Source organism: Rhyacophila brunnea, unplaced genomic scaffold (genome assembly GCF_057557595.1).
Source record: "Rhyacophila brunnea isolate RB1 unplaced genomic scaffold, BYU_Rbru_1.0 scaffold_17, whole genome shotgun sequence".
In the NCBI taxonomy this organism is placed as follows: Eukaryota; Metazoa; Arthropoda; class Insecta; order Trichoptera; family Rhyacophilidae; genus Rhyacophila; species Rhyacophila brunnea.
In genome coordinates, this window is record NW_028232827.1 from 25,684,579 (window position 1) to 25,696,582 (window position 12,004).

The window sequence follows — 12,004 nt, forward strand, 5'->3', positions numbered from 1 at the left end:
CCGATCCTAATAAGATCATAATATGGGCCTCCACACAGTGGAGGTTTGTATTAACAGATTTTTTTTACGATAAATGGATGTTAGCCACTTGCTCAACCTATTAGGTCTATACTCTGACTCATACACAAATTGAAAAAAAATATGTGTACTTGTCAGACCTAGTATTCGAACCGGGGACCCATGATGCCATAGGCCGATGCTTAGGCCATCCTCCCACGGCGCAACTGAAGTCCGACGGAACTGAAACTAAAATTCCAGCCAGTATCTAGCTAATGTATTTCAATGGTGGCTCGCTGACGGCGAGACTGGATCTCTCAGCTTCAAAACGGTCGCAAAGAGACGCGACATGCTAGTCGCGCGGTCTCTGAAGTTTCCAGTCACCGTAAAACAGTGGTACTAACATCATTAGATTCGGTGAAAAATCATATTTTCTTACCAAAATTGGTCGCACTGCGAAGATGTGTCATGCTATAAAGATCATTAACAACCCAAAACGTAAAAAGTACAAGATAAGCTAAATTGAAATAACCTAATTCTATTCGAATAAACGCAGCAGCGTGCGTGTTGTCGGTTTTTGTACAAAACAGCTGATGGTTCAGTTTGACAGTTTGAGGTTATGTGATTATTATTTAAAGTGGTTTCAGTAGCGCCGTGTGCGAAGCATCACATTGGCCAGTTTATGAGTTCCTTCACAAACCAGTTCTGTCAGATTTCAGTTGCGCCGTGGGAGGAGGGCCTTAAGCCATGCGGAAATCGTGAGTATTTATTATCTCTTATCTATTATTAGTTTGGTTGTATAAATAAAAATAGTTTACAAACAAGTTTACTTTGCTTATGTATGTTTACTTTTTACTGTTACTTTATTTATGTCAGATCTCTATGTGTACATTCAAATATTTGAAATAATCACAAATAACAAACAAATGCCTATTTCTCTGTTATTGTGTGTGAACTGGCTGCTTTCTGCATAAATACGTTCAATTGCCAGTACCCTGAGTAAATACTCATTTTTAATTATCTAACCAATATTCTAAGAAACAAAAATGGTCCAAATAATGCTAATATTATTGTTGAGATAAAAACTGTATTACATAAATAAAAAAAAAACAACAAATGATATCAGTGTTAAAATTATTAATGTTTTCATAATTTTTTAGTCAAGGTTACCTTTAGTGACTTTCCAACAGAAAAAAAATTAAGTTAACATTCATTAGAATATAGTGTGAGAACATAAACAAATTAATTATAACTATTCCGTCTCGAGTTACTGGCAATGTTGGAATAAATTAAATAATAATTAACATAAAATTAACAAGTTTATTTAATTATTTTTAATGGCAACCATTTTTACAACCCCATAAAATGAGGTAAGTATATATGATTAGTCAGAGCGTGTTGATGATGATGAGAGTTGATGCTATTAAAATGTGGCTGTATAGACAAATCTTCAAAATTCGTTGGACTGACCGGGTGATAAATTTTGACATTCTTAATTGAATGAGAACGACGAGAAGTTCGGTGTAATATTAAAATTATATTGAAAGACCCTTTATGAGAGGACAAAAGTACAGCATTCCCCAACCTGTCATCCAAAGGAAATGTAGTATCTTTAAATATGACATTTGAAGTGCTTACTTTCAAACGGTTTTTCGGGTATCTTGAGTTAGATATACAGGAGGACCTCGACTTTCGCACATAATTGGTTCCTGAAAAGGTGTGCGAATGTTGAATGTTCGAAAGTAGAGGGAAGTAAAAAAAATTAAATTGTGTGTATTTTGAAATATTTATTTATCAAGTAAATATAAGATGTTTAAAAGACATGTTTAAGTAGGGTTTGCGGGTGTTTCCCTTAAAAAGTTATCAAGAGTTATCTCTTTGCCACTCTTCTTTTTCTTATTTTAAATAAAATATTTTAAATGGTAAATCATTAACTTTACAATATTGCTTAACTGCTGGCACGAAATGTAAAGTGAACCAATCTTTTAATATTAACGCAGTAAGCCCAGGCTTTTTTATTTGATTACTGTAAGCAATTCTTTATCCATCCCTTTCAATGCTCTGGGATTTTCTGGTTGATAAATTAACATTGGCATCAATTTTAAATCACCAGCCAAGTTTCCACCAAGAAGCAATGGCAATCGGTTTTTAGAAGGTTTATGCCCTGGGGCAACTGATTCTTCCTTAGATAAGAATGTACGACTAGGCATTTTTTTCCAAAATAAACCTGTGTCATCTACATTAAATATTTGGCTAGAGGAATATTCTCCATCTTCAATAATTTTGGATAATGAGGAAATAAATTCTTTTGCAGCATCTTTATCCGCATCAGCCGATTTTCCAGTGAATTTAATATAAACCAACTGTTACTTGCTTGAAAAATCGTGTTAGAATCTTCTTTTTCTAGCCTTCCAATCTTTGTACAAACTAAGAGCCTTCGCTTGAATAATTGAAATATTCAGAGGGACATCTTTTTGATGCTGGTCGTCGATCCATGATGACAAATATTTTTCCATTTCATCCATAACTATGCCGTGTCCTTTAGAAACAACCTTTAACGCTTTCGCTGCTGAAGAGATAATGAGATTTTAATTGCCCCCTTTAACCGCCGCCTGGTCATTACGCGCCGTGTGCGTCTTCCGCGTCCAAAGTATTAAAGATAATATATTTCCACAATTTTGAACGTATTCCTTAATTTTATTTTTATTTTTCAAAATTGAACATATCGTAGTAGACCTGTTTGTATCATACGAACATCCGATTGAAGCAAAAGATTCACCGCAATCAGAACGTCATGTGAAGTTTTTGCTTGATTGTTGATGACCTTGATTTCTTTTTGTTCGTATCAACACTGCAGTTTTTCCGTTTCTCACTCATGTTTATAAATTTTTAGGGTGAAATATTTCAAATGAAGAAAATTAGCAAAACGCACAACATGACATGCCCGCACGCGCTTCTGCGCAAGCCACCTATCCTAGCTAACTCACAAGCAAAGTGACGGGTGCGAGCAGGATGCAAGTGACGCAAGAAATGCACTTGCTTGTGAGCGAGCGAGAAGGGGATATCTTAACCCCACGCAGTGTTGCCATATTTTGAAAGTGGAATTATAGTACAGAGCCTCCTAAATTATAGTATTTGGGGATAAAATCTAGTACGCGTTGTCATCTGTTGAAAATGTATACATTTTTTGTTTCTCAGAGAAAAAAAAATAACGGAGAATAATTCACCGCGGGCCGCAGGTTCCCAATTTTTCATAATCGGCTCGTTTTTTTTAGGAAAAATATTTCGCCGCGGGCCGCAGGTTCCCGATTTTTCATAGTCGGCTCGTTTTTTTTAGGAAAAATATTTTGCCGCGGGCCGCAGGTTCCCCATTTTCATAGTCAGCTCATTATTTTAGGAAAAGAAAATTTTTAAGTGAGGCAGATTTCCGAATTTTTGAAGACGACTCGGTTGCGAAATGGCAAATGCGAAATTATAGTACTTTTATATTAAATTATAGTACGATATTCAAAATTATAATATTTTGGGCGTACTATACCTATTTTATATCGTACATAGTACGCGGACCAAAATTATAGTACAAATACTATAATTATAGTGTGGTTATAGCGAATTGTGCGAAACGTTCCTAAGTCGAGGTCTGCCTGTATTATATTTTGATAAATATATTTGTCTACCATAGTATGGTCCTAGTTTTAATTTCAAAACCCAGTTAAATAATATGTCAATATTAATTATTAAAAACCTAGCTTAGTTTCATTAGGAAGAAGAACATTCAACATAATATTTAAAAAATTATGGCAGTAAAAGTAACTCTAAATTCCAATTAAAACAATAAATTAATGTGGGTGTGGAAGATTTTGTGAGGCAGATCGCTTCACCCGAACCGCTCGCAAAAGTAGGCAAACGACTCTAGGGGACGACCTGTACCTCTTCAAAAATAAAGTCGCTAGAAAAGCATAGCCAAGCGTCACCAAGGCTCAATATTTTCCTTACTCATTAGTTTAAGGCACGACGAGCAGTGGTTAACAATTTTGATAGTATTTTTCACTGCCACTTTTCATCGGCGTTTTTATACCAAGGGTAAACACTGCCATCTATTAACGTAAAATGAAAACAATAATAAAAATACTAATTTTTTTGAAATTGTTTTCCTACAATAATAATCAATGGCTGTGATACTAATGACAATAAAGAATTGATCAATTTTCATCTGACACGTCATCAGCAGTAGAATACCGTTTTAGCCGCTTTTGAAAGTAAGCACTTAATTTAATAAATCAAACAGGTACGATTTGATCAAATTGAAATCATAATAATACATCGACACCGCATTTGATGCCCACAATGACCGAGAGGTAATGTGTCAGCTTATAATCCTAATACCTAATATCCGACCCCCAGTTGGAGCGGTCGGCCATTGCGACTTGGTATCTACGAGGGAAAATTTCTCAGCTTGCGGCATTTATGGCGAGCGAGAAGGTCTTTTCTCATCGAGAATTGGTCGTAAAATGTGAAGTAGGAATCATGCACACTCTAGTGCACGCCGACCAAGGTCTTGGGAAGTTGCTCCTGGGACACTTTTGGCACAAATGCCTGCATAACGGGTGTGTAGACGTGGCGGGTGGTGGTGTAAAAACGAAAATCTGTTGATACAACATAATAAATGTAATGTAAATACTACATCGATTCACAAGAAAATAAACAAAAGTGTAAATTAAAAGATAACAAAAAAAAAACTACGTTAGATACGAAAAAATATTAAGTAATCATAAAAATTTTATATAAAATAATTTTTTATCTCCTCATAATGACATAATAAACTGAGACATTATATATTTAAGGCAAGTTTATTTTAATGACTTTTGTAAAAAAAAATATATCTACAACATTTAATAATATGTTGACTGCCATAGCTAAGATACTTGTGATCTGAATCACTAAAGAAACAGGTAAAAAGAGACACCTGAGCATGTGGGGCGAACGACACAAGCCGATACAACAGGCACGATTTAAGAATTGTCAGTTCGAATCTTCGAATCAGTCTAACTTTTTTCAAATATTACATGTTTCTGAAATTTTTCAATATTGTGTTTTTTCTATAATAAATTCTACAACCAGTTGTTTGTTCTCCCAAGGTGCAGAACTAACCTGCCATTGGTGACGCCAATTGGGAGAGCAAATACTCTGTTCAACCACTCCGCTTCGGATGTTGATATATTTCACCTATATGGGATGAGTATTATAGGTGGACGTTGTTTTATACATTCTTAAAATATGAACCACTTAGCTCATTCGATGTACCTTCTTTCAAGTATCTACTTTATAATCTTTACACTTTAATACTATTTCTTTCTTTTTTAAATGTCATGATGATTAAATGTCAAATATCTTAAATTTATAATTTGGAAAGTTCACTATACCTAATATGTAAAAATAAATAAATTTGAATTGAATAAAGAATTAATATTCTCTTATTATGTTGGTATGTTTCATTTCAAGAAAATTAGCTTGATGTTTACAACGTTTTTATTAGCTCGTATTCTTATTTGTCTGGTGGTTGTTTATCTGGTACAAATCTTGTAATCGATTTTTAACTAACTTCCCGACTAGCTAGACATTTGAAACTTTTAGAATATATCAGAAAACGATGCCAATGCATTCTATTAATACTTTTAATCTTTAAGTAGAATTGAATTCATTTTCAGTTAATTCCGTTTTGTATGAAAAGTTATTTCGGAAGAAATCCGTAATCCAATCCACTACTATTGGTTGCTAAGTGGGTGGGTGGTCCTAGCAACTAAATTATTAATATATACATGCGTTACTATGGAAATCAAAATGACATTTCAGTATTCTATATTTGTTTGTTTGTTTGTTTGATTTTTATTTACTTCATATCAGTACAAGTTTGAGCATATTGAGCATAATAGTTAAACAGAAAATTTAAAAACGTTGTATATAAAAAGTTCTTTTTATCTTGTAATTATTGTTATGTATTTTCCTCTTCACTGAAAGTGAGAGAATAGATATCAACCGATACCTGTAAAAGATTTTTTATTGAAGTAAAACATTTTTACATGTAGTACATGCAAATTCCCAGGAGAATGAAACTCGCTTAATCTGTGACGAATAACTGTTATGATTTACTCGACAATTTCGGCAGCTGGCGGAATCGATCCATAGTAATTTCAATTAGCGCAAGGGAGTGGGTGACATTTTTCATCTATATAATTTTCATTCATCAGAAATAGAATAAAACTATTATTGTAGGCACAAACCAAAAAATTATCAGTTTTTAAAAGTATTTGTGAGTATTAACAGATGGCAATATAAAATTGTAATTAAGTGTATTAATTTGAAAAAATCAATAAAATTACATTAAAATACTTGAAAACCATGAACTACAAAACGAGTTAAATTTTTGAAAGGAGGCGAAATTTTTAAGACTATACTAAGTGTAGGTATAATATATAATATTATGGCAATTAAACGTATTATATTGTAGGGACTTTGTTTTAGGGAGATACTACATTCATGCATAGAGGGCCATTATATTTCAATCATCGTCCAATAAACACTGCTGAATTATAGATTAGATAAACCTACTAGCCTCCAAATAAAAATTACATACATTTCATGTTTTAAAATGTATAATAATAAAATAATGTTGCTATCGTCTAAATAACGATCCCCACATGTCAGTTCCCACCCATATGGAAAGCGAAACAATAAAGTTTTTAATACTCGATAATACGACATCCCTTCTTATGTGTAATAAATTATTTGTGAACAATTTTGCCAGCTTGCCACTTACTCAGGAAATGTGTTCTTATCACACGGAAGTTTATAATTATTATCAAGGTAAGTACTTTGACGAAAGAAAGCGGCATTTTGTATATGTTCAGAATTATCAATAGTAGAATTATATTTAGTCTAGTGCAGCGTTTCCTAAATGGGCTCCTCCTAAAGGGAAAGAGTCACTAAATAAACAGCATTCAAAATATAGGACCTACCTTCTTGAGCAGGTAAGGAGCGTCCACATGCAACTGGCATCGCCTGGTGGTGAGCCTCTGCGCCCAATCTGACGTCCACGTGTCTTCCATGACCACACAGTCCATAACCACCGGAATCTGGGGGCATCTTGGAAACCGCCTTTCATATGCCTAGTGGAGCAAAGAAGTTTTATATGTTAATATCTAACAAGCCAAGTTGAATCGTGACTATTCATGTATTAGGCAAGTTCATGAATTCAGCAAAATATGTGCGGACAAATGAAGATCACAAATATGTTATTCATATCCCCCCACCTCCCACTCATAGTACTAGCCGTCAGTGGTGAACGGTGGTGGTAGTCAGTGTAGATCCGACAAAAAAATGCACACTGCACTTTGTCAACTTTGTTTTTGTTGAATTAAGAATACATATTACAAATAATGGTGTTAGTGGGGTGACAGGTGTGTGGAGATGTGTTGATGATGGAGGATGATAAGCGGAGTATGAACACTGATGGTTTGTAGTTCGATGGCGAGTTTATTTACGGATTGAGAAGTATAGTGTACATAGGTACATACAGATAATATTACAAGGTATAAGAGATAAAAACGAGTGAGATATTTAACCCGAGGCTCGGCGATACTGAGTGACTGATATGGAGTGACAGTTACACGATCAAGATAAAAGCGGAGTGAGTTTCATTCAATCGTGATACGGCTATTTATTGAACCCCTCACAATTGAATAATGCTGACACTGAGTATCCCGTACCTTCGGTGGGAAATGCATTTTAATATAATAAATATTACTGAGTTAAACGTTCCTATTTGCAAGTGGTAATTAGATTCGTGTGAGATTTGTATGCTAAGAAAATGTATGTAATAATGTCTTATTTTCGGCGTCAGCATTTCTTACTAAGCACTAAGGGATACTGCTGACGTCCTGTGAAAATGTACATAAATAATTAAATAATATTTTACGATCGATTTGTATGTCACTGATTTTGCTGGTTTTGGTTCTCACAGGACTCGTTGATCGCCACAGTTTTTTTTAAATTTAATTAAACCCTGTTTAACAAAACCATAATAGACAAAACATAATCTTCTATCTATAAAATATCTAAAATAATGTATGATTTAATGGCATAATTGTAGATATTGCAGAGATAGAAGAATAGCATTGAAGATAGATGGCGCTCTGGTCACCTAATAGACGTTATCACAGAAGAAATCATTAATTATTAACGCACTCTAATAGACATTAATACAGTGCAGAGTTTGGTGATGTTTAATTGCAATCTGAAGGACACAAATAAGAAAAAATTGTAATTTTTTAATCTGTTTTTGAAAATAGAAGCCTCAAATATTATGTAAGATAAAATATATGCTTCTTACAGATGATCAAAGGAAAATAATTGAGGTTCTACTGCGGCATTAACGTAATCAGAAATAAGATCGCTAAGGTTATCACCTGAATAATTTGACGCAGCAATAAAATATTTAGCCATTATGGCACAAAGTATGTTATATTTTGTAATTATTTACATGGAGCGATTATTCATAATCTAACTGGCCACAAAAAATGAGCACATTACATTATAAAAGTCAATAAAAAAACATTTGTTTGTGTTTTTATAATACAAGTTGTTGACTCTTCTTAATAAAAAAAATGTAGATTTTTTATCTACCAAATAGGAAGTTCAAATGATTCCTTCAGTCACACAGAGATAATGAGACTCTTTTGAATGACTTTCAAGCAAACATTGACCAAGGACAAGTCAGATCACAAGAATAATAATTCGTTTACATACATAAAAATAAATTATACATATTCTGAAAATATTCAAACATGATAGGTATAACCGCCAAATGTTTTTGTTTTGCCAAAATAATTAGTTACTGATAGCAGTAAAAATCGTCAACGAATATTAATTGAAACTTGGTCCTTGACTGAACAAATAAGTATCAGGTTATAAGGAACCATATGAGTATTTCGACAGTTTTTTACAAGCATTGGTTTCTAGTATGTACAGCAGTGGCGAAGGGTGGAGGTAGGCTCGTTTGTTTAGGTTACTTACTTATTATTGTTATTTGCGCCTTTATGTGATTGTTCATTTAAATAATAACAGTTCATTATAAAAAGTGTTTTATGAGTTTGCAACACTAGCGCATGGAGTTTTTATATCACTGTAACCCTGGGAGACAAATAAATCTTTGAGCACACCGTGTGTGAAGCTCGTTACACATGAATCTGTATTGCTTGTGAAACTTAAAACCAGGGCCATGCGCCAATAGGTGTAGTTAGCGGTACGTATTACCCAGGCAGTGTGATTCGCGAGTGGCAAAATTAATCAAAAAACAATATGTCACATTCGATTACTGTAATCGGCACTTACCAAAAGGCGGAAAATCATAGAACTAGTTCAAAATATATTTAAAAATAGATTAGGAGATTAAATTGATTGTTGCATTACAATTCTACGAGGGTGGGTCAATAATTCCTTAGAAAAAAGCATTAAAACAGTTTTTATTTTTGTATTTTTTTTTTATTTCTCAACATAATCTCCTTGGAGCTCAATACACTTGGTTAGACGTTTCTCAATTTTTTTTAAACCGTCAGAAAAATAAGTTTTCGGAAGGTCCTCAAAATAAGCATTTGTCCGATCGATGACTTCTTCATTTGAAAAAAAACGTTGTCCACTTAGCCATTTTTTTAAGTTTGGGAAAAGGAAAAAGTCACTGGGGGCTAAATCTGGCGAATACCGTGGGTGGTCGACCAATTCGAACTTTAATTCTTCAATTTTAGCCATTGATCGTAAACATGTGTGAACACGGGAATTGTCCTGATGAAAGAGGATTTTTTTCCTGTTTAAGTGAGGCCGTTTTTCTTCAATTTTGTTTTTTAGCTGGTCCAATAAAGATGCATAATAATCCCCTGTTATTGTTTTTCCTTTTTCCAAATAGTCAACGAAAATAATTCCACGTGCATCCCAAAATACAGTAGCCATAACCTTACCAGCTGATTTTACGGTTTTCGCCTTCTTTGGACATGGTTCGCCTTTCGCAAACCACTGCTTTGACTGTTCTTTCGTCTCGGGAGTATAGTGGTGTATCCATGTTTCATCTACAGTCACAAAGCGACGAAAAAATTCATCCGGATTGCGTTGCATGAGCGACAACAGGGCTTTAGAGGCCACCACCCTATTGCGTTTATTGTCGACTGTGAGCAAACGCGGCACCCATCTTGCAGAAATTTTTTTCATGCCCAATTTGTCATGTAAAATAGAAATGACGCTACCTTTTGAGATCCCTGTAACCTCAATTATCTCACTCAACTTTAATCTTCGGTCACTTAACACCATATCGTGGATTTTATTGATCATTTCTGGTGTAGTCACCTCTACAGGACGTCCTGAGCGTGGTTCATCCTTTGTTGATGTACGACCACGTTTAAATTCATTTAACCAGTTATAAATAGTTGCAAGTGAAGGAGCAGATATGCCGTGAACTAAATCCAACTCATTTTTTATTTCCTTTGCTGTTAACCCTTTTATATTAAAATGTTTAATAACAACTCTAAACTCAATTTTCTCCATTTTCCATTTTTCCATTTTCCACAAGCAAATTTTTTTTTTAAATGTACGAGAAACACACAGCAACCTGACCAATCTGATTGAAACTTCGCAGCATACTGAATCGGTAGTGCCGCTGCATGAAAACAAACCGCTTACAGTACTAGTCGCGCCACCTGTCGGCTTTTCTAAGGACTTATTGACCCACCCTCGTATACAAAAATACCAAAAAAGCATTCTATAAAAGTCTTCATAGAATGGGTCGGTTTGAAAGTATAACAAATAGGATTTTTCTATAATAATAGAAATCTGTACAGGCAAAGGATGGCAGAAAATGGATTAACTCATGATACTAAAGAATTTAAAGAAAACAATACTTCCCATGAAATCGTTTCGCGAATAGTAAAAATCACCTGCGGGGAAATTTTCTTTTATATCATTAAACTTTTTTTAAATTAAATTCTTCTTGTGTGCCTGGTCAATTCCACCGACTCAAGCCGAGGGGACCCAATTTCAAATCGCTTTATTTTATAATAATATACAACTTTGCTATTCAGAATGCAATATTTTTCTTGGGTACTTATTGAAAAAAACTATGGGATAATTTTGTGGTCATAAGTAGGGAATCCAATCCTGAACCAAAATTCTGATTCCGGGATTTCAATTTGACAATCTCGGGATCGGTCCCGGGATTGGCATTTTTTTCCATTGTTAATATAAAATTTTTATATTTACAAATAACATTGATAAAATCGGTCAAAAATAAATCTAGCAAGTATAACTTAAATTATTTAAGACATTTATTGTTAATATTGTATATGTTCAATCTTGGAAATACATAAGCGTAATGGAGTAAATAATATTGTAATATAAATAATAATTTGAATTTAATATGAGATTGCTGTTTCTGATAGTAAAGACTTAATGAATGGGTTAGCGAGATTTCAAATAGTAAAGCAAATCATGGTGTACTTATGGCCTTTCCGCTTCATAAATATAATTAGTCAGCCAAATATGAAACTGCCGTAAAACGTATGAGATCATGGTGGAATTACTTTGTTAATAGTGCGAAGCATTGTTTTTTTCCAATCTTTCTCATTTTTATTAATCTATGTGAAAAAATAAAATGAATCGGCAACTTACACATGGGTATAAATCAAACTTCATTCAAACTCAGTTTATTTCTAATGTAGTTATTTGATATTAAAAGTATTTTTTCTATTATATTTTCATTTTTATTTTATTTTCCATAAAAATTGATAAAAAAATCAATCCCGAAAGTTTCGGGATTATGTTTATCAATCCCGGGATTCATAGGTATCGAAAAGAGCTCAGGATCCCGGGATTGGAATCCCTAGTCATAAATAATATACTTACTTATATATTATTACTAGCTGACCAGACAAACGTTGTTTTGCCATATAAATTATTTCTAGTGAAT

The 12,004-nt window shown here is 33.7% G+C and overlaps 1 protein-coding gene and 1 non-coding gene across 3 annotated transcripts in view; both read right to left on the reverse strand.

The window, feature by feature from the left end:
- The window catches only part of retm (real-time), a 54,275-nt gene that overhangs the window by 36,787 nt on the left and 5,484 nt on the right, over window positions 1-12,004 (reverse strand). For both annotated transcript variants that reach the window (XM_085944944.1, XM_085944943.1), the window contains exon 2: window positions 7,014-7,163. In XM_085944944.1, coding sequence (XP_085801070.1) covers window positions 7,014-7,163 — 150 coding nt within the window. The remainder of the gene's footprint in view (window positions 1-7,013; window positions 7,164-12,004) is intronic.
- Window positions 3,862-4,010, reverse strand: LOC147073874 (U12 minor spliceosomal RNA). The gene has a single exon (XR_015070413.1). It is a non-coding gene; the product is annotated as a U12 minor spliceosomal RNA (small nuclear RNA).